Genomic DNA, 22,443 nt, shown 5'->3' on the forward strand with positions numbered 1-22,443 from the left:
TTAAAAGAGCAAAAAATATTTAACAACATAAATAATACTTTTTTAAGATATTTAGCTTTTAAATATTGAATAATCAAAATTAACTAAAAAGCTAAATCCAGATTCTTGAACTTTGAAGTGGATTTTAACAAACAGTTGATCGAATTATTTAATGAATAGTGGAGGGAATAGAAAATAGTACATTTGTTGAACAAAGTTTTATGAGTACAGAATACTCGATAAACTTTGTTAGCAAAGCTTAACTATTATTCAGTATTTGGCTTCGTTTAAACTTAATTTGCAAAGTCAAACAACCTTTGCCAGTGCTAAGCTACAACCTGATTTAACAACGTCGTCAGAGCGTCGTAACAAACTCACAACAAATTTCTAGCATTTTAACTTTTTTATATATTGAAGATACTAAGCGTGTAAAACTGTTATTTAAGCTAAAAAACAGAAAACAAAAAAACAAAAAATTTTTATAGAAACACATCTTTGCTTTGTACAATTGTTTTATTGATAAAGAAAAAATCTTATCTAGATAGTTTTTTTGCTTTAAGTTTCACAAAAACGAAAAAAGAAGATATTTCAACATGTTACTTAAAACTTGGTTTATTTGCTTTATTAATGTTAATAAAACTGTTAATAAACTAAACCAAAAGTAAAAGAGCAAAAATAAATTAACTGATGATGAAACTGATTAAAATGATATTTAAGTATATCAGGATAACCAAGATCTTTCAATTTACTTAACGGTATTACACATCAGATACAGCAAGATACGTTTTGTATTATGAATAAATAATGCTAAAGTACAAAGCAAAAAAATATGGCAATAGAATACTTGTTTGAACCTGGCTTTTAGGTTAAGTATGGTCAATGTAAGTTAAGTAATTATAAAAGTGTTTAAAAAAAACTGCAATACTGAAAACTGTATCTAATAGTATAAAATATAATATAATTGTTTGATATTTTATTATTTATTGAAGTTAATATTTAACCTATGTTTAACAATAAAACAAATAAACTTACTTACACAAACAAGTTTTAGAGATAATAGAAAACAGTATTTAGTTGTATTAATTACACTCTACTTTACGAATTATATAATAAAAACAGATACAGAAAGCTCATTACCTTTTTTTAGATATGAAGTAAAGTAGTGGATTAGTCCAACGTCCAACTGGTTGATGGGGCTTTGCCCACAGTACTCTTTTAAATCTAAAAAAAAAATTATATTAAAGACAGAAACCTAAAAGGTCAACAAAAAAAGAGGAAAGCCCATTTTTATGAAAATTTAAGCATTTTTTGGACGGATTATTTATTTACGTCAGGTTATATATTTTCGGTTTTTTTTTAGTAAGTTTTTACATTAAAAAAAAAAATTATCAAAATAATTGGATCTGCATTTTATGAAGGCTAACTTTTTAAAAAAAAATTAAAAATATAAAATTTAGTTTATTTATAAATTTTGTTTTTCCCATTTAAAGTAAAGCAATTTAAAAAAAACGAATGTCCTCACTAAGGCGTTGAGTGTATTTGTGATACAAGCACCTTGATAATTTTCAAGATATCATAAAAAATGTATTAAACATTATAGCAAAAAGATAAAATTCTTCTTTGTCAGAAACATAATAGAAAATTAACGTTCTGCTCTCATTTGATGCAGTATTGATATAGTAATAGAGCGCTCGCTTGTTAAGCGAGAGGTTTCCAGTTCGATTCCCACCACGTCCCTGGTAGTACCGCGTTCAACTTGTTTCTCCGCGCAGCTTCCTTGTTCGTCAAGGTTCGTGTTTCGGAATTAAAGAGTTGAGAGAGGGTAGTACAACCCTTAGGGCATTTGTTTTTGAAAGTTAAGTTTTAAATGTCTTTTAAACGTTTTTTAAACGTCTTTCAAACGTTCTTTAATAAAGAATGTTTAGAGGACGTTTAAAAGACATTTAAAAGCCTCCTGCTCCAAACGTGAGAGCAACAAGTTGATGAAATATTTTTTTGTACTCTTTTCAACTAGACTTATATTTATCCAGAAGTTTTTAGTTTCATAGTATAACTAAATAATATATAACGTTCAAAAATGATGACCAATTTAAACTTGCAACTCTCTCAAATTAAGGGAGATTTAAACTTTATATGGTCATATTTTTTGAACGTTAAAATATTTTACTATGAATGTTAAAAGATATCGATGAATATAAGTCTAGGTCAAAAATAGTTCGAAAAATAGTTCATCAACTTGTTGCTCTCACGTTTGGGGCAGGTAGAGTGCTAAAATTTTGGGTTTTTTGTTCTCAGGCTATAATCATCGCAATTTTTTGCAAAGCATCCTTATGTGACATAGGTATAATTATATAAATGCTTGAAGCTCGCTCCATGTCTGAAAGTTAGATATCTCGAAGACCAAAAAATGCTGGCGCCACCCCTTGTTATAGGTATAGCTCGGAGCGAAGATTTTTCTCTGATTAAATAAGCGACATAAGTTAAGAAAAAGGCTTAAACTTCAAAGCTAAATAAAAATTCACAATCATATTGTTACTGCCAACATGAAATAGCCTTGATAACCTTACTTTTACAGTACCAAAGCGTACTATCTTTATATTGAACAAAATTCAAGCCAACGTTGTTATCTACTTCCAAGGATATGTACAGAATAAATATAATTTAATATTTAACAGAGCCGGAACCAGCTTTTTTGTTCTTTGAGACAGCTAACTTCCAGACATGGAGCAAACTCCAAACATTTATATATTTATACTTATGTCAAATAAGGATGCTTTGCAAAAAATTGCGATGATTGGAGGCTGGGAACAAAAAAGCCCCAAAAATTGTGCCCCTCTGCTCCAAACGTTAGAGCAACAAGTTGATGAAATATTTTTGTACTATTTCTAACTAGACTTATATTCATCGATAAATTTTAAGTTTCATAGTATTATCTTTCAGCGTTCAAAAATAATGGCTATATAAAATTTACAACCCCCTCAAATTGAGAGGGGTTTAAACTTTATATGGTCATAATTTTTAAAAGCTAAAATATTTTACAATGAAAGTTAAAATATATCGATGAATACAAGTCTAGTTAAAAAAAAGTACAAAAAATATTTCATCAACTTGTTGCTCTCACGTTTGGAGCAGGGGGGCACAAATTTTGGGGCTTTTTTGTTCCCAGCCTTCAATCATCGCAATTTTTTGCAAAGCATCCTTATTTGACATAAGTATAAATATATAAATGTTTGGAGTTTGCTCCATGTCTGGAAGTTAGCAATCTCAAAGACCAATAAAAGCTGGTTCCGGCTCTGTTTAATATATACTATTAAAAACATTAACTGATTGGAATATAATAAGGAACGCTTACTTTACAGTACAAAAATGCTTTAAGTTGTTGACAAAGGTAAATTATTAAATAATTGGATTATAATTGTTGATAGATAATTAAGAATGGAAGTTGTTGATAATTACATTTTTACATTTACATTTGAATAATTGAACTTAGTTCGTATATATGAATCTATAAAATAAAAAATAATGTTTATATGCAACCTGCTATAATAATTCTTTAGTAAAACAATATTTTGATCAAATGAATACTATTACCCAACGGGCATTTGTTGTTAAAAGTTACGTTCTAAATGTCTTTTAAACGTTTTTCAAACGTCTTTTAAACGTTCTTTACGTAAGAATGTTAAGAAGACGATTAAAAGACTTTTAAAATACATTTAGAAGGTAACTTTTAAAAACAAATGCCCGTAAGGTAAAATCTAAAATAAGCAAATTATTAAAAGATCTGATTATATTTAATCTTTGTACTATTAAGAATCACCAAATTAATTATACTTTTTTTGTAAAAATTAGTGAAATTTTGAAATACTATACCTTTATTATTAGTATTTGTATAGCTAGGCACTTTACACGATTTCACTATTATCTATATCTCTGGTTATAATTAATACCAAAGTACGCAGATAACAAAGAAGTTTTTAGAATGAGTTTGTTTTTTTTATTTGGATAACTGGTTCCAAAATTATGACAATTTATGTTGGGCTCAATAACGCGTCAAGATTTGTTGATTTTTCGTTTAGAATTTATGGCACCAAATTTTGATAATAAATTTATTTTTCAAATGCCATCAATGAGAAAGAGTTTCATTGAAGTTCTTATGCTAATTTATTTTTATTATTTTCTTTTTTACTTAAGAATCAAAGCATTCAATTCTACAAATTATTATTCTCATATTAGGGAATCCTAGATAAGGATCCCACTGTTCGTTTGCCCCATTTTGGGCAGTTATATCAAAAGCTTTAAAAGCTTTGTTAAAACCGTAAAAAATAACTTTAGTTAAAGAAAAGTAGCTTTTTTAAACTGTCAGAGTGAGCGAATTCATTTACATGTATAAATATCAAGAAAATTAGTAAAAATCTAGGGCCTTTTTCCCCCATTCAGGGCAATTAGGGCTAAGAACAATCGAAGCACTGTAAAAACAATAAAAATTAAATTTAGTTGTCAGAATAAACAAATTTATATATATTTATCAATATTAGGTAAGTATGTAGAAATACTCAAGACCCGTTTTCCCATTTTAGTGCAAATTGGGCCAAGAGTACAAAAAGCTCTTTTAAAACCGTAAAAATTAACTTTAGTTAAAATAAGAGATTTTTCAAACTGTCAGAGTGAACAAATTCATTCAAATTTATAAATTTCTAAAAAATATTTCAAAAGTTTAGGTCAGATTCCCCGAATCCAGGCGGTTGGGGTGGTAGCAATTAAGGTTCTGTAACAAGAATAAAAATTAACTTTACTTAAAGAACAAACGCTTTTTTATATTGTCAGAGTAAACAAATTTATACACATTTATGAAATTCCAAACTATATGTAAGAATTCCAATGCTCGTTTGCTATATTTGAGGCAAATAAGTCAAAGGTATTGAAATTTCTGTAAAAACCGAAAAAGTAATACTTTAAAGAACGTTTAATACGTTAAAGAACGAGAGCTTTTTTATAATTTAAGAGTAAACAAATTCATAAACGTTTATTAAAAACCAAATTTTCCGGAAAGAAATGACTTTGTGAACCATAGAAATGCAATGCCATTCTTTGTCCAACCACTGTCTGAAACACTCCTTGTACTTTCTTCTTGTTCATTTTCAATTTAAAAACTCGAGAGAGACTTATTAACTTTTCCTTTAAATATGAAATGTGGAGGAAAAGAGTAACCCATTGCATTTACACAAGCTATTACTCTGATTGTTTCCGGTTACCTGATTGACGGCATTGCAGATACTTAACTCTTTTTTTGAGCAACTATTTTTCCAGGACGGTATTAATACTGCATCCCGGTCTCATCCATGTTTTAAATGTTTTGCGGTTTCTGATATAGGTTGTTTTCCGTTAAAACATTTGTAAGAATGGAAAAATATTTTGACACTTTGGAAAATGCTTTTTAAGTTTTAAAGCAATATTTTTAGCATATTTTAGAAATTGCAATCGACCAAATTCGATTCCTAAAGCTGCACAAAAATATGCAAAATCAATTGATTTTTTCTTTTTTTTCTTTATCTGTAAGATGAAGAAGAAAAAGAATGTCCAGGTTTGGCTGGATGTCCAGGCTCCCGTTTCCGTTACCTCAGAAAACCAAACTTGTAACGAACATCATAAAATGTCAAAAACTTTAAATGCTGCTTGCTATGAAACTCCATTTTTAACAGTGTCAATTACTATCATCGATTCATCATTCCATAAACAGTGTTTTCTGCGATTGCTTCTCTGTTCAATTTTCGTTAAATTTTGTATTTTTTTAGTTTTATTACTTTATTCCATTCTAAATTAAAGTGCAAAAAAACAACAACAAAAAACATGAAATTTAATTATAAAATGGTTATGGTTACAATTATGAATGTCTATGTTTCTATGATTATATCATATACGTGTATATAGTTAATTTAAGTTGGTCATTCTCTTTCTCTCTCTGTATATATATACATATATATATATATATATATATATATATATATATATATATATATATATATATATATATATATATATATATATATATATATATATATATATATATATATATATACGATTTTCTACTATTTTATATATATATATATATATATATATATTTACATATATATATATATAAATATATATATTTACATATATATATATATAAATATATATATAAATATATATATATATATATATGTATATATATAATACATATAATTTATAGTAGGGTGACCTGACAGAGATAGGAGCTGCTTAACCTTGGATGGCAATCTTCCTAGAAGTAGTATCATAATAAAAATACCCAGTTCTAATCTTAATGAGACAACACTCTCTCTCTACATGTCAGCCAGAGCAAAAGTTAACCTGAAAATATTTGTTTATTATAAATTTAAAACTATTGTGTGTATATTTTAATTGTGTACTACATTTTGATAAGGGTCCTTTGGAGTTAAAGTCTGAAGGGACTACCTATGACTTTTTTTCAAACTAATATTTGTTATGACAAATAAATAACAGAGTTACTATGCCAAGTATGTTTTTGTGATATTTGTGGCTATGAGAATAGCCGTTTTTAAATGTGATGTTAAATTAAATTATTTATTTAAATTCAAAAAATGTTTTTTTCACTTTTGAATGGAGTGATTTTGACTTTCTTTGATTCTCTTTAAGTTTGTGGATACTTAGTTTTTCTTTTGCATATGAAAAGTTGCATAGTTCATACCCAAGAAGTAAAGTTGTTTTTTTTAGTCAGACTGTTAATGAAAATTCCTCTATCACAATTAATAACTTTGTAAAATTGAGGATAAAACTTTTCTGCATTGCCATTATCTTTAAACTAGATATTGTTGCCTCTAATAGAGATAGGGTTTGTTGTAAATTTTCTAATAGCGTTGCATGATTAACTGTCAACTCATTTCTATACAAATCAGGACAGCATTTGTCGTCATCAAGGTAGTAATGCTGTTATCGAGCAGACTTTTGAATTCGCTGAGAAGAGTAGGTGGTTGAGGATTTTGTAACGTTAAATCCAAACGAATAATTTGATGTTTCGAATTTGCATGCCTTTAAGACCTCTTTGAGATATGCACTTCTTAGTGCAAATTGTGCAAGAAAATGTGCTTTCAACAGGTTTACTAGACAACTCCAACTCAAAGGCGTCTAAATCTTTATTAAAATTTTCGTCTGCAATAAGAAAATCATTCTCCAAAGAAAAAAAATAATGTTTTAATATCAAATTCACCATTGAACTCTTTGTCCGTTTCCATACTTTCTGCACTCTGTTTCTGGCCGTTCGACAGCTTTTAATAAATATTAGAAAAATCACATAATACGAGTGGCCCGAGTGACCAGACTATCTATTTCGTATGAATATGATTAAATTAACTTACAAACAATTTATTTAAAAATAATAGTTTTAAGTTATAATTAAAATTAAAAATAGAATTAATATTTAGATACAAAAAAATATAATTAAGTTAAAAAATTTAAAAATTAAAATATAAAAAAGTTAAACAAAAAAATATAATTAAGTTAAAAAATAAATAATAAAGTAAAATATTAATTTAAAATTATATGTACCTGTTATCTCATTTGTTCACGTTTAAACCGTTCAATTTGATGTCAATAAACTGCTAAAGAGAACAAATCTTAATCTTTACACATGTTTTTTTTTTATAAGCATATGGAAGCTTAGATTTGGAAGAAAAAAAAAGCATTTGTAAGCATATTCCTGAGCCTCGATAAGCCATTTAAAAGATTTAAACTTTATTTAGTTAAAAATTTTAAATATCTATATTTTTAAATTTAAACCAACAAAAGTCGAAGGTTATGTTTTGCAAAGCAACAATTTTATGAAAAACAAACTTTTAAATGCCCTTGTACTTACTCTTAAACACGTAACATATTGACGATGAGAGAAACGCAATTTTTTTTATATACACCAAGTCCATTAAAGGTCTTACCTGACAACATTTTAGAACAAAAAAAAATTAGAATCTAATAAAGTCAACGGAAGTCGATAAACAAATACCCGTTTATAGTTTATCATATTCCTGTTAAAACCTCAGCATCAATAAAGTTATTTTGAAGAGTACAAACTTTCATTCGAGTACCATTGTATTGCATATTTTAATAAATTTTTAAATAACATACTTGCACAACAATCTTAAATTTTAAACAATGAAGTGGCATAACTGTAGGAACAAAATTGTTTAAAAACTGAATAGGAAAGTTGTATCTTTTATTAGGGTTGTCCATCTCAATTTAATCAGCACTTAAAAATGCATTGACCTCCCGGTGAACATTGGAGCATTTGCTCATTGATTGAAAGTGATTCACATTAGCAAGTGTCAAAATAACATTTAATATAATTATCTTGTTCGTCATCTTCAAATATCTCATTAACAACTAAGCCGTTTCTCTAAATTGCACTAATGCGGAACTTTAATACACTCTTTAAAAGAATTTTCCTTATTGAAAGGTATTATTTCACCGTCGTATTTTAATAGCCATTGCGAAAACTCTCCTTACCCATCATGTACTCTCATTTTTCAGTTAATGCAAACTTTTGCAACTATTGCATATATAATAAACATTTTATACATGCTTTTTCAACTTGAAGACATTGTACATGGGTTCAATATATATCCAGTCCATGTAGCTGTCATAGATTAAACACTCATACTGCTGGTTTCAGCTATCAATTAATTATATTAAAATGCTTTTATATTAAAGGCTGATTGATCCATAAAAACCAACCAGGAATGTTGATTTCATTGGTACTACATAGCCTTTGCGCTACCCACCGAATACATAGCTATTAAACTTAAGGCTAACATTACCTGTTTTATAGCTACCCCATAGCCTGTGACCCGCAACCTAGCTGTAGCAAAGGCATTTAGCCCATTATATATGATATAATATTCAATATTTAAATAAATTTAATTAAAATATATCAAGTTATAGTGATAAATTTTATATAAATGAAGGATAAAGTATATAGAAAAATTGTATCACTATAGTGATGATATATAGCCAATTACAAGTCTTATATAGCTATATATACAGTATCGGACAAAACGAGTGCAACCAAATAATGATAATTTAGTTTCTTTATATAAAAGTGCTGCATTTTTTCAATTTAGAGAAATAACTATGTAGCTGTTTAGAGACAAATTTCTTCAAGTTTTATTCATCACAAAGTTCGTTATTTGTACACGAAAATTAATAAATTAATCAAAAGTATTAAAAAAAGTTGATTTCCTTCTGGACAAAACAAGTGCAACTCGACAAAATGTTGACCAAGCTGTATTTCGCTATCAATATTTCGTGGCGAATCCTTTGTTGTCGATCACAGCCTTGCATCTTCGAGGCATAGATTTGATCAGATGATCAATGAAACTTTGTGGAATCGCTGCCCAGGCCTTTTGGATTTGTTCAAACAGTTGATCCTTATTATGAACACCTTCACGATTAATTCTGCGGTTGACGATCTCCCACAGGTTCTCGATAGGGTTGAGATCCGGAGATTGAGGCGGCCAATCCATCACCGATAGGTGGTTGTCTTGAAACCACTGTTTGACTACTTTTGCAGTGTGTTTCGGATCGTTGTTTTGCTGAAAAACCTATTTTATTGGCATATTCTATTCAGCATGAGGTAACATAACATCTTTCAAGATATTTTTATACATGAAACGGTCCATTCTTCCATCGTTTCGATGTATTAGACCTAGACCGTTAGCAGAATTACACCCCCAGACCATTACATTGCCTCCACCATGCTTCACGGTCTTATGGCGGTAACGTAAATTGAGGCGTTTTACGGCTGGTCGACGTACACGGCAAATGCCATCGCTCCCAATGATGTTGAACTTCGATTCATCACTGAACAGGACAGTTCGCCATTTCTGCACATTCCAGTCAATATGAGATGTAGCAAACAGGAGTCTTTTCTTCTGGTTTTTTAGTGAAATCAGCGGTTTCTTTGCAGGGCGTCGAGAAAACAAAAATCTTTAATTTTGTCAAGACAAAATTAAAGATTAATGGAGGAATTAAAAATGAATAAGACAGACAATGCACCTATACAGTACTGACAATAATAATAAACAATAAATTGTTTTATAAGCACTAATATGAACGAAAATATACAAAAAATATGTCACCAAACAAAAAAACTAAAATAAAACAAAAAGTTGATTACAAAAAACATATATATATGCATACAACAATGAAAGGCCTCAGAATGGAAAAAAATATTAATACTTATGTGTAAACATAATTTGTGTAGTGATTAAGTAATAAACATCTCCTCAGAGTCGCGTCTATTATTATCATTAGGCGTTTCTCCAACTCTAACGCTGTCATAGATACTTCATTCGAATTTTGTTAACCGATCTAAAGTGTAAGAAAATGAAACAACCCGACCAATTAAAAATCATAACTAAAAATCAAAGAATATATGGAAGTAGAAAAAAATAAATATATATTGCCTGCATAAATGTAAAAATTTAAACATGTAGTGAAGGATATAAGAAATTCTCTGAATAATAATAAAAGGCGAAAATTGTGCATGTGAAAATTAAAACAAAGCTGAGTAATGAATGTAAGATAAAATAGCTAAAAAGTAACTAAGTAAGAAAAGTTATTTAACTTGTTTTTAATTACTTCTTTCATTTTTTTATAGTTGGAATTTTGCTTTTGTTATTAAAGCATTTTTATGCGAAAACTTTAATATTGTATTTCATTGGTATTTCTTTATACTGTTATGCACTATATTGATATCTTCATTTATTTAGTATTTCTTTATTTCTTTATAGATCAATAATACTTTGTATATTAATTTAATAAAGCGTTAGTGAATTTTTAGTTTTGAAATAAATTTTAAAGTTCTATTTGACTATATTGTAAATGATTGAGATATCGATTATCTCAAATGTATCAAACACAGTACCCAACAAAAATTGCAACTAACCTTCCCATAACCAAAGTTTGTGAAACGTAGTGAAAAAATCTTAATGAGCTAAATTTTTTGCTAATTTACATAATTCAGCATTAAAAACATCTTCCATAAAACAAAAAAAATCATGATTATAAGCAGCTTATCAACAAATTTATTACTGGTCATAAAATATTTGGGATGTAAGGATTTTCCGAAAAATAAGTCGATTTGCAAAACACTGCACCAAGACTAAGGGTGCGATCTTTAACATAAACAACATTGTAAATCATATTTTATCAAAGTATGTGAGCTTTAACATTTTACTGTTCTATTAGTTCCTAAAAAAGTCGTATACCGTTGTAGTTTGAATCTAAAGAATTTACAAATTATTTTGAGTCATCTTCAATGTCTTTAAAACTTGTTCATAGCCAAAACATATTTGAACTGCTATACAGTCATATCTAATTAAGTGAAAATTTTTAGACTTAAATACAGTAGATGCTTCACCATAACTATCACAGAGAAACCTAAAAAAGAGACCTCAAATCGCAAATTTGTAATGTATAGTTAATCCTTATTTGATTTGGCGATAGAATCATTGAAGTTCACTCTCAACAAAGCTGCAAGCAACTGCTGTTAAGTTGGGAGTTTCTTGAAAACGAAGAGTTTTCTAGTAACTTTCAAGTTTATAGTGGTTGGTTGGGAGTGAATCAGAATTAAAAAAAAAGAAAAAAGTGTTGCATTAGGTGACCAATCAATTTTTAATTTTCAAATAACTTTATATATACCAAAACAAGATCAGGCTTTAAATTATTATTAGCACAATGTTTGGATTACTTTTAATTCTTTTCAATTATTATAAATTGTTTTGTGTCAGATTGTGGTAAAATTTAATTTTTTATATTTATATTAGTTTTACTAATATGAATATGAAAAATTAATATGATACTAGGGTGTGTTAAACCCTTACGGTGGTAAGGGTTTAACACACCCACCCTCGCCTCTAAAAGGGAAAAGCAGAATAGTATCGAAAAAAAATTGCTCGAATAACGGAATTTTATAGATATTTTGGGATTAATATCGAAAATTAATTTTAAAGACTTAATTTGAAAAAACAAAAAACAAAATTCATTAAGAAAGAATAATGTCGAAAATGCCTCTACAGAATAATAACTAATTTTGGATTTAGGAATAGTATCAAAAAACTAGAAGTAGAACATGCATGGAGTGTTGGTACACCGACTGAAAAATATGTAGAACATGCAAGGAGTGCTGCTACATCGACTGAGGGTTTGGTTTGGGCAGGCAGTCTATCAATTAAAATATAATTGAATCATAATCATTTTTTTTCGATAATAATTCGAAAAGTGCCTTTTCGGGTTTATTCTCTTTTGAGCTATTTCAATCTTATTCCTTTTTTTTTTAAGTTTCTGTTTTATTTTCTAATGCAATATTATTCCGGTAAGTCTATTTTCGAGCTGTTTTCGATACTACTACCCGCGGTCTCGAATAAAATAAAAATAAACTTTCTGTATATAAAAATTATAAATTCAATTAAAAAATAATAGTTTTGCATAAAAATATGTCTTTTCAGGTGGTAAAGATGGTGGTTCATTGCCATCTCTTCTTAAACAATAATGCTTCCTAAAAGCATTATTGTTTAAAATGAGTTTAAACATATTTACAAAAATATTGTTATTTACGAATCGGTCAAAACATTTTTAAGTATTTTTGTTTATAAATTTTGGACAGTTCGAAAACGTTTTACAAAATTCTGGACGTTTCTTAAAAGTACTATAATATTCTTAAAACTTTAAAAAAAGTTCAAGAAGTTCAGGAATTATATAGAAGTATGCTCTGTATTTAATACGAACCACAGCAGATCGTTTCAAAAAACCAAGCAAGACAAAAATATTTTGTTCACGTATTCGATTGTCACATATTCTCAAATCTATATTTATAGGTATAGGCGAGAACCTCCATCCAATTTGCTTATTAATGTAAGCGACAAATTAGAGGATGCATTTTTGGGAAATTGACTTAGTGTTTTAACTAAACGTTCAGTCGTTTCATTCAATATGGCTTGAAGTTTAATTTCAGCTCGTGTTTCTGAGATAGAAATAAATACTTCAGGAGGGTAACACAATCTATTGAATTTACATAAATTATAGTAAGACGAAAACACTTCATGACCTGCTTTCATTGACCACTTTCTTGTTTGTTTATAAGAGTGACATATGGCAATGTGACACACGGAATCTACATAATAAGCAAGTGTCTCATTAATACTCAACTACCTGCTACTACAAATAACATATGTAGATTTTCTTCGCTATTTTCTGTACTTTTTTTAATAGAAGTAGCTATGTTTCTTTGACCTAACTAACAGTGTGCTATTTCAGCAGCTGTTGTTGATTCATCGGCACTCCGCGATTGCAATAAGTCTTCAACTCTATGTCTTTTGGTTTTTAAAGATGAGTCTTTACAGGGTTTTTTTTGGCCAACCTTGAGGCCGACTTCCTTCAAATGTTGTGGAAGTTCAGGACCAATGAATACTTATTTTAAATTCGAAATTATTGCGCTCTAACCAACTTTTATTTATTTAAAAAATGATCCATATTTTTATTGACTGCATTCCACTTTTACGCAAATTTAGCGAATAAGGTTGCCATTTTTAACTGTATTTTTTTTCGTATCACTTGTAACATCTTCTGTAGTATGGTCTTTCAAAATAAAGTCACACAAAAGAGAACTTCGTTCTTCCTTTGTATGTTTTCGCCATTCTTCAAATAACTCCAATATTGTAATAGAATACACTTGGTCTGAAAAAAATCAAATAAAAATGAAACGGGCAGACGCGGACAGCCAAATTTTTACATTTAGACTCCTTATTGTTGTGGTTATAATATATAAAAAAATCAGCCTGGATATATTTGGATAAAATTAGTTACACGTTCTGAAAATTAAAAAACGAAATTGCAACTTTAACATTTTTTTAATTCTACAGAATATCATTTATGCCAATTATTTTAAATAAGTTTTCGATAAAATACATAGTACATACCCTCTAATGTAAAATTAATCACAGTAGAGTTAATTAATTATTCCCAATAAATTAGTTATACGTAGTTACACAGCAAAATTGAAGCAATTTTTTTACAAAAGTATGTTTATCTTTAAGTGACACTTATGATTTAGCACTTATAAACGCGTAAACTAATTTATATTTTAAATTTTTTTCTAGGGAGTATTCAGTAATATCATGGGAACATCTACTAACTGATTCCTTGAATTGACTTTGGTCCAGCTAGATTGTATGAGTCGATTCACTGTGCGACTCAAGACCTTTCTTGAAAACAGATTAAGTTCTTTCTACCCAACGAATAAATAAAAATAAAAATTTATCACAGTGTTATTATATAGTATTGAAATATTAAAAAATACAAAAAAATATCGAATTAATTCTAGTAAAAAATAGATTATAAAATATTACTATTAAATTCTTATAAAACATATTTAATTATACAAAAAATAGTTAAAAAGACCTTGATAATCAGTATGCAAACAGTATGCTTTTTTTAATCACAACTCAGACTTTTGACACAGGTAAACATATCTATCTATCTATTATATATATAGATTATTATATATATAGATATATAGATTATAAGCGCTATTTTAAAGAACTTATTTTTTTAGTGTTACATTATGCTTTTCCAACGGTACACTCTTGAAGGAGGCGGTAGTATAATATACATTCTCTTCATCAATATCAAAGCTGAAATATGGAATAGCTTGAGACAATATTTTATCAAAACATTCTCGTAATTCAGTAAAGGTAGGTCGCTGTAATGGTTCTTTATTCCAGCATTGTAACATGATATCATACCTAAATTTTAAAATAATATTTTATTCAAAAATGTTTTATACAATAATAAGCACCAAATACAAATTAAAACCATAAATAAATTACATAGACTGCGAACAATTTGCCGGTCTTTCCATTCTGTAACCAGAATTTAAATGGGCCAAAAGGTCAAAATTACTTATTGTTGGATAAGGTGTGCCTCCTGTAATATAAACAAAATATGCAAACAAAATACACGTAAAAATAATAACAAAAAATTGAAATAAAAATAATATTCCTTATCGACATAAACATTCAAACAATATAAATTTCTATATAGACTTACCTAACGTAACAATTTCAAATAAAACAACACCATATGCCCAACTAAAACATTTTAAACATATTTACAACAGATAATTTGAATGAGAATAAAATGGTCTCGAGGTGTTAAAAGTTCAAGAAAACATTATGTAAACAATTAAAACGAATCTGAAAAAAGCGTTAAAAAAAATTTACACATCACTGAATGTTGAGAAGATATGGTCATTTATAGCTTCAATCGACATCCACTTAATTGGTAAACGAAAATGTTTATTTGTGATATACTTTAACTCATCATCGCCCTTCCGTGTCAAACCAAAATCAGATATTTTAACGTTTTTAAAACCGCCTACCAAAATATTTCTTGCGGCCAGATCTCGGTGTATTAGTTTCTTACTCGAAAGATATTCCTAAAACAAAATTGTTAATAAAACAGAGAATACATAAAAAAGATAAAAATAACAATTACAATTTTACCATTCCTGATGCCACTTGCCATGCAAAACTAAGGAGATCGTCAGGTGTTATCCATTTAATATCAGGTAGTGTATTAACACTTGATAACAATTTGCTGGTGCAACTTTTATTTATTGTCTATAATGAATTAAATTATTATATAAATAAAAGAAAATAAACGTGTTATTTTAAAATATATAATTTAATCTGTAAATATATAAGTTAACCATAATGACTTAATATAAAAACCTCAAGAGAATTTTCGAAGCTTTGGTCGTACATAAAATTTACTGCTAACTCTCCGCGATCTTTTGATGCAAAAAGCTGATAAAAAAAAAAAAAAAAATTATGCTAGTTATAATGTAAATAGTTAGTTTAATTATAATAATTAATTATAATTATAAGAATAATTAGTTTCGAAAACTAGAAAATATGCTTCAAACTCACTTTAACTAGGCGATATCATAAACAAATCTAAGTACCTGACTCTTTTCTCATGCTCCGTATCTCAATCTATTTTGTCTGGATACTTCGCTCCTAATATTTTTACATTAAAACTTTCTTATTTTAATTTAGCAAAAAAGAGTACCGTAGTTTGTTTACCAAAAATTGCTTTGCAATTGACCAGTAAATGCAATCAACCTGTTAGTTACCCCAGACTTATAGTGTTAAAATGATTTTTAGATTGTGAAATATATAACTTATTATTTGCTCACATAATTCCACTCTTTCGTTGATATTAAGGTTAAGTATTAAATATGTTAATATTATAAAAAGTACTTATAAAAAGTGTGCAAGCAAAATTGTGTTCTTTATAAAAATTTTACCATATTTTATATTAATCTCATATATGAAAATTTAAAGTACAACTCCCATGAACCTCAGCAAATGTATACAAAACAATAATGTATCTTACTTTGTTACGCCTATTTCTCAAGAAATGCAACAAATCTCCATTCTCCATAAACTCAGCAATTATACAAAAAGGTTTCTTAACTGTAGAACAACCAATCAAGTTAAGAACATTCTTATGGTATCCAATTTTTTTCATCAGATTAATTTCTTCAAGAAAGTCATTAAATTCAGATTGAGTTGCACCATCTAAATATAAAATAAACTTGATAATACTACTCTTTTTTATTTCCCTGACTCCCACACAACAACATTTACTTGCAACAAGATTTGTTGCAAACTTAAAGCATAACCATATAATAATTGAATCAACTTTAAGAGCTTTAAATTTTAAATGTTTGAAATATCTTTTCTTTGAGCAAACACGCAAACTTTTGACTTAATGCCCTTCATCAAGTTTTGCACAGTGCTATTTTTGTGTGTTTATTTAAAGCTCCTAAAGTTGTGTCAATTTTTTCATGGCTATATTTTTTTATTGCCCCAATTTAACAACAACTTCATCAAACATTTTTATAATTATTATTATTTTTTATTATTATAATTATATATTATTTTATAATTATAGTTATTTCAAGTTATCAAAAATTGATCAAACTTTGAACTATGAAAAAAAGACTGACAAAAAATTAAAAAAATATCAAAAGTTGTCTTAAGTTATTGAAAATGCGTTTTGATAACTTCAGACAATATTTTTGATAAATGAATCAACTTATTCTTTTGCATGGGTTTCTTGTGATGGAGAAATGAAACATACGGTATACAGTATAGTATATTGCTTCAAACTTATTTCTCGGAAATAGAATTATGCCAAGAGTGATATATTTCACTTACTGACCAATCTATTTTCATCTATTTTCATATTTACTGACCAATCTATTTTAATCTATTTTCATATTTTTATTAATTGATTGAGGTCTTTTACCTAATTCTATCACAATCATGACAGCAGTAAACTTAATAAAATATTAATTTTTAAACGAGTTCAAAGAAGATTAAATTTAGACACAGATAGCTCATCGCTATTTTGAAAGATGCAAAAAAATTATTAACAGTAACTCATCTTGAATTTTATCACTAAAAAGTTTTTTAAAACAGACTGCTCAGTATTCATCAAGAGTAGCATTAACTTCAAGTCTCGTTAGGACAAAAACAAAAATAGTGAGTTACATTATCATAATGAACTTTTTAAAGATGCAATCATGAACCAATGTTGTCAATTGACTTTTAAAGACAAATAGAGATAGATTTTAAACTCACTTTTAGATTTATCATGGCTTAACTATCCTAGCATTATTTTAAAAGAATTTGCACTATATAATACTATTAATAATTTAATTTTAATAGAGATATTAAAAATATGTCTTACAATAACATTAGACAATTACACAACAATTAATTTAATAAGAAACCAATGCGGTAGTGGTGTAGTGGTAGAGCGCTCGCTTCATAAGCAAGAGGTTCCGAGTTCGATCCCCACCACGTCCCTGGTAGTACCGCCCTCAACTTGTTTCTCCGCGAAGCGGCCTTGTTCGTCAAGGTTCGTGTTTTGGAGTTATAGAGTTGAGAGAGGGTTATAACCACAATTAAGCAGCCTCCTCATCTGTAGTGGCCTTCTGGGCCTTGGGGAGGTGAAATAACAAAAAAAAATCAAACATGTGCTAGCAACAAACCTGATTAATATATCTTAATGTCTTCAAAAATGAATAACCATGACATTGAATAAATCACTTAACAACTGAAAAATTTAAACAAAAGAAAAAACAACTTTTAACTTACCTTCTAACAATTTCACGGCAACATTCGAAGTTGAATCATTTTTGAAATCGAGAAATTTTTTATTAGGATTATCTTTGTTAGCAAAAACCACAGAGTTAATTTTTCCAATGTAGACAGTACCAAATGCCCCCTTACCAATTGCGCTGCCAATTGTTACGTATTCAGGAAAAATCTCCCAACTATCTGATAACAATTCCTCAATACCATTTCTAAAACAATTTATATAAAAATAAAATTCATTTTATACCATACAACAATATAATTATATTTAACAAAATATAATAAACTAAATTTTTAATGAACCAATAATTCAATTAACTACAGTACTGGACATTAAATTAGGAATTTAATGCATTTTATAGTGTTTTATAACGATTTTATTGCAATTCAACAATAAAAACAAAAATTAAAAATAAAAATGCAAAAATTGACTTTGAATTTTAAATTGAACTAAATAAGTAAAAACCATGAAAGAATTGTCAGAAATGCATAAATAAAAATGACTGATATAACCATTTCATACTTGGTATGTCCACCTTTATGTTTCATGACTGCTGAAATACGATGCGGTATTGGCTGAATAAATTTGAAGCAAAAGCAACTGATTCGTTCACTGTAGTGTCATGTTTGAATCAATTTTTCTTTTAAGTCTCTTGTATTGGTTGAAGCTGTTTGCATGACCTCTCTATTGAGTTCATTCCAAAATCCCTCAATGGGATTTAGGTCAAGACTGTTACCAGGCCATTGCAATATGGAAATTTTATTGTCTTTCAAATATTTCATTACAGATTTGGCAGTATGACATGGAGCCCCATCTTTCATAAATATTGCATTCCCATTAGGAAACCATGCATTCATTTAGGGTATCATCATCGCATCATTCCTTCCACAAAGTATAATCGTCCAGGCCCTTCTACTGATATCACCCCCCATACTGTTTCTTGAAAACATTCTGGAAGATTTGTCTCCTCTCTTTTCATTCAAACAAATGGTCTGTGTTCAACCATAACTTCCAGCATTGACTCATCAGAAAAACAAACCGAACAGATAACTTTAGTTATCTGTTCACTACAGTAGCCCTTTATTTGTATATATTTTCTATTATCAATAAATTATATCAAGTGACCATATAATTTATTGATAATAGAAAATATATTGCAGCATAATAAACTTAAATAAATCAATCTCAAGTTATTGCAAACAAACAAATAAGATGCAATTAAATTAATTAACTTAAATAATTTATCCAGGTTGTTGTTTTAGTTATCCACAGTTGTATATGTGTGGAAAATTGTAACTTTGTATTGCTAACCTTAGATCATTCCTTTATTGTCCAATGTGCATGACCGAGAGCCCAACCGTATCTCTTGTCTTTCATTGCTGTGGTTAACTTGGGTTTTTTCATATATCCATTATTAAAAAGGTGTCTTCTAACTGTTCTTGGGTTGACTGTAATTCCTGTCATGGCATTCCATTCTTGCGTTAACTCAACAGAAGACTAAAAAGCATCCTATCATTTCTCTTAGTAGTTTTGGTAATACCTCTGCAGTTCTTCCTGTTGGTTTCCACTATATTTTGGCCTCTATTTAGTCTCATTTTTATTCTTCCAACAGTTTGAGGCGCAATTTTGAATTTTTGAGCAATTTCATTATTCCGAAGTGTGGTATTTTCTAAAAGCAACTTTATCTCATTCTTTGTAGCAGCACTTATATCTAATTTCTTACCCATTTTAATACAAATATTATATTTTTGATATAGATTCTACACTGTTCAATGAGCAATATTAAAAAAAATTAATTATAGCGAGAATTCGAAAAATTACTCAAACAAAAACAATCCGATAATAAAAGCACAGTTTACAATTTATTGCTACAAAATTTGAAACAAATTATCAAAAATGTAAAATCAAGATTTTACGCTAAAGTATGTTACTACCATAGCAACAATAATTGTTAATGGGTTATTCCATATCAAATCACCTAAAGGTTTCCAGGGTACCAACTCAGATTTGCCTTAAACTTTGACCACACACAGATCTTATGAAAAAAATACAATCCAGAAAATTTCAGCTTGATCGACTGAATTGAATTAAAAATTACCAAAATCCGAAAAATTTGTGTATCAGCAGCTTGCAGCAGTTTTTTTCGATTTTTGACAAACCATAACTTTTTAAATAAAGATGATGATCACCTGAAATTTTGTAGAGTTATGGTTTTTTACCCAAATAATCCATTATTGCAGTTGTTTTTGATTGATTTTTTACAGTTTTTGAGTTACTGTACCATAAAGTTGCTAAATATTGCAACATTAAAAATATTTTTTCAAACTTTAACGTGTCACAGTTTAATACTTACTTACAGAAAGGTGATTTTTTTATGTACTTAGGGTCACCACTTGTTAGAATAATCAAAATTACGCATTAAAAATTAATTTAGCACATTAGGCAGCCTATTGAAAAATTACTTTTTTTTAAAATTATGATAAATTAATTTGACTTTGCTGGTATAGAAAATAGCGTAAACAGTTGAAATAAATTATGAAACTTTTTAATGTTGAGGTCACAAAAAAAAATTTAAAGACCTATACTCTATCTAATGACATGATTGTAGCCTTTTGAGAGTGATGATATTTTCAAAAGGAGAATGTTATTAGACTATGAGCTAGCCTTAGGTAATAGTCTAATAATTAGTCATAGGGATGACAGTAGTATATTTTTTATTTATCTGTGAATGAATATATTCAGTTTTTTTTTTAATCGCATAATGTCTTAATTTGTACTAATAATTATGACATAATCGGTGTCTGATATTTGTTAGTTTCTTTGAGTTTTAATATGTTTATGTCTTTTTTAAACTTTTTAGATTAGTAATAAAAATAAAAAAATAGCAAAAAATGACAGAGAAATGTTGTGTGGAGAAAGTTTTAAATGAAGATTGCGACAAAACGTATTATTTTAGAATGATTGGAAGAATAAAACTAAAAGATATTGTGAACACAGATGTTGAAGTTTTAATTCAAAGAATTGGACACACTTTTGAACTAAATGAGGAGATAAGTTTTCACCATGAAAAAGCCTATATTTCTAGATATGAAGCGGTTCAAAAATACTGCTGTGATCCGTTTAAAGTCCACAAGAAAAAAATTATTGAGGCATTGCGTAAAGTTGATATTTTAACAGCAAGTCAACTTAAGATCAAACCTGGTCAAAAACTTTGCACTAACTGTTTGAATGAATTCAAACTTGAACAAATTACAGGAAAATTTAGTCAAGAAGATAAAGACAAAGATGTTAATGATGAGGAGTTTAGTTCTTCAGACCTAAATAGTGCTTCTTTACTGGAAATATCTCCTCTAAAAAATGTAAGTAAACGTGACAAATTAGAAAATGGAAAGCAAAAAGTTAAAAAACTGGAAACAAGTATGGCAAACCTAGTAGCATCAGCATTGGATATAGACCCAAAAGAAAAAATATTTAAGAAAAAGGAAAAGTGCATTAACTATAATAATTTAGACAAACTTTTAGATGCAATAAAGAAAAAAGTTAAAATCAGTTTGAATGAAGAAAAAGTTCAGTTACTAACATTAACTCCTGATAGTTGGTCAATTAAAAAAACTTGCAATGCCTTTTCAGTTTCAGACCATCTTGTTAAGAAAGCCAGAAAGCTGAAAAATGAAAAGGGAATACTTGCTAAACCTGAGGCTAAAAAAGGACATCTTTTGGAGGATATTGTTAAGCAGTGAGTCATTGAAATATATGAATCTGACGAATACACTAGACAATGTCCAGGAAAAAAAGACTTTGTTTCTGTGTATATAAATGATGTTAAAGTTCATAAACAGAAACGCCTAATATTAGTTCATTTAAAAGAACTTCATCTGGAATTTAAGAAGTTATACCCTGAACACAAAGTTGGATTCAGCAAGTTCTGTGAACTAAGGCCAAAGCGGTGCCTTACTGTTGATAGTAGTGGAAGCCACTCAGTTTGTGTATGTTCTTACGATCAAAATGCTAAGTTGATGTGCTCTGCTCTTCCTAACAGCCATTTAATATATTACAAAGATTTAATGAAAGTATGTGTTTGTAATATAGATAGTCGAAATTGCATGTTTCATCTATGTTCCAACTGCCTTGGTAAAATAAATTTGAAGACTTACTTAGAAAATGTGTTTGAAAAGAATGATTTTGATTTTGATGATCAGATCACAT

At 28.4% G+C, this 22,443-nt stretch overlaps 1 protein-coding gene across 1 annotated transcript in view; it reads right to left on the reverse strand.

Moving 5' to 3' along the window:
- Positions 1–14,566: 14,566 nt before the first annotated feature.
- Positions 14,567–22,443, reverse strand: part of LOC100215622 (tyrosine-protein kinase receptor torso) — a 44,194-nt gene continuing 36,317 nt past the window's right edge. Inside the window, exons 3-10 of the mRNA XM_065802604.1 lie at positions 18,237–18,445; positions 16,465–16,649; positions 15,798–15,872; positions 15,570–15,686; positions 15,288–15,502; positions 15,115–15,155; positions 14,895–14,991; positions 14,567–14,810 (exon numbers count right to left, since the gene is read on the reverse strand). Of these exons, the coding sequence (XP_065658676.1) occupies positions 14,609–14,810; positions 14,895–14,991; positions 15,115–15,155; positions 15,288–15,502; positions 15,570–15,686; positions 15,798–15,872; positions 16,465–16,649; positions 18,237–18,445 (1,141 nt within the window). The 3' untranslated portion in view covers positions 14,567–14,608. The remainder of the gene's footprint in view (positions 14,811–14,894; positions 14,992–15,114; positions 15,156–15,287; positions 15,503–15,569; positions 15,687–15,797; positions 15,873–16,464; positions 16,650–18,236; positions 18,446–22,443) is intronic.

Source organism: Hydra vulgaris, chromosome 08 (assembly GCF_038396675.1).
Source record: "Hydra vulgaris chromosome 08, alternate assembly HydraT2T_AEP".
In the NCBI taxonomy this organism is placed as follows: domain Eukaryota; kingdom Metazoa; phylum Cnidaria; class Hydrozoa; order Anthoathecata; family Hydridae; genus Hydra; species Hydra vulgaris.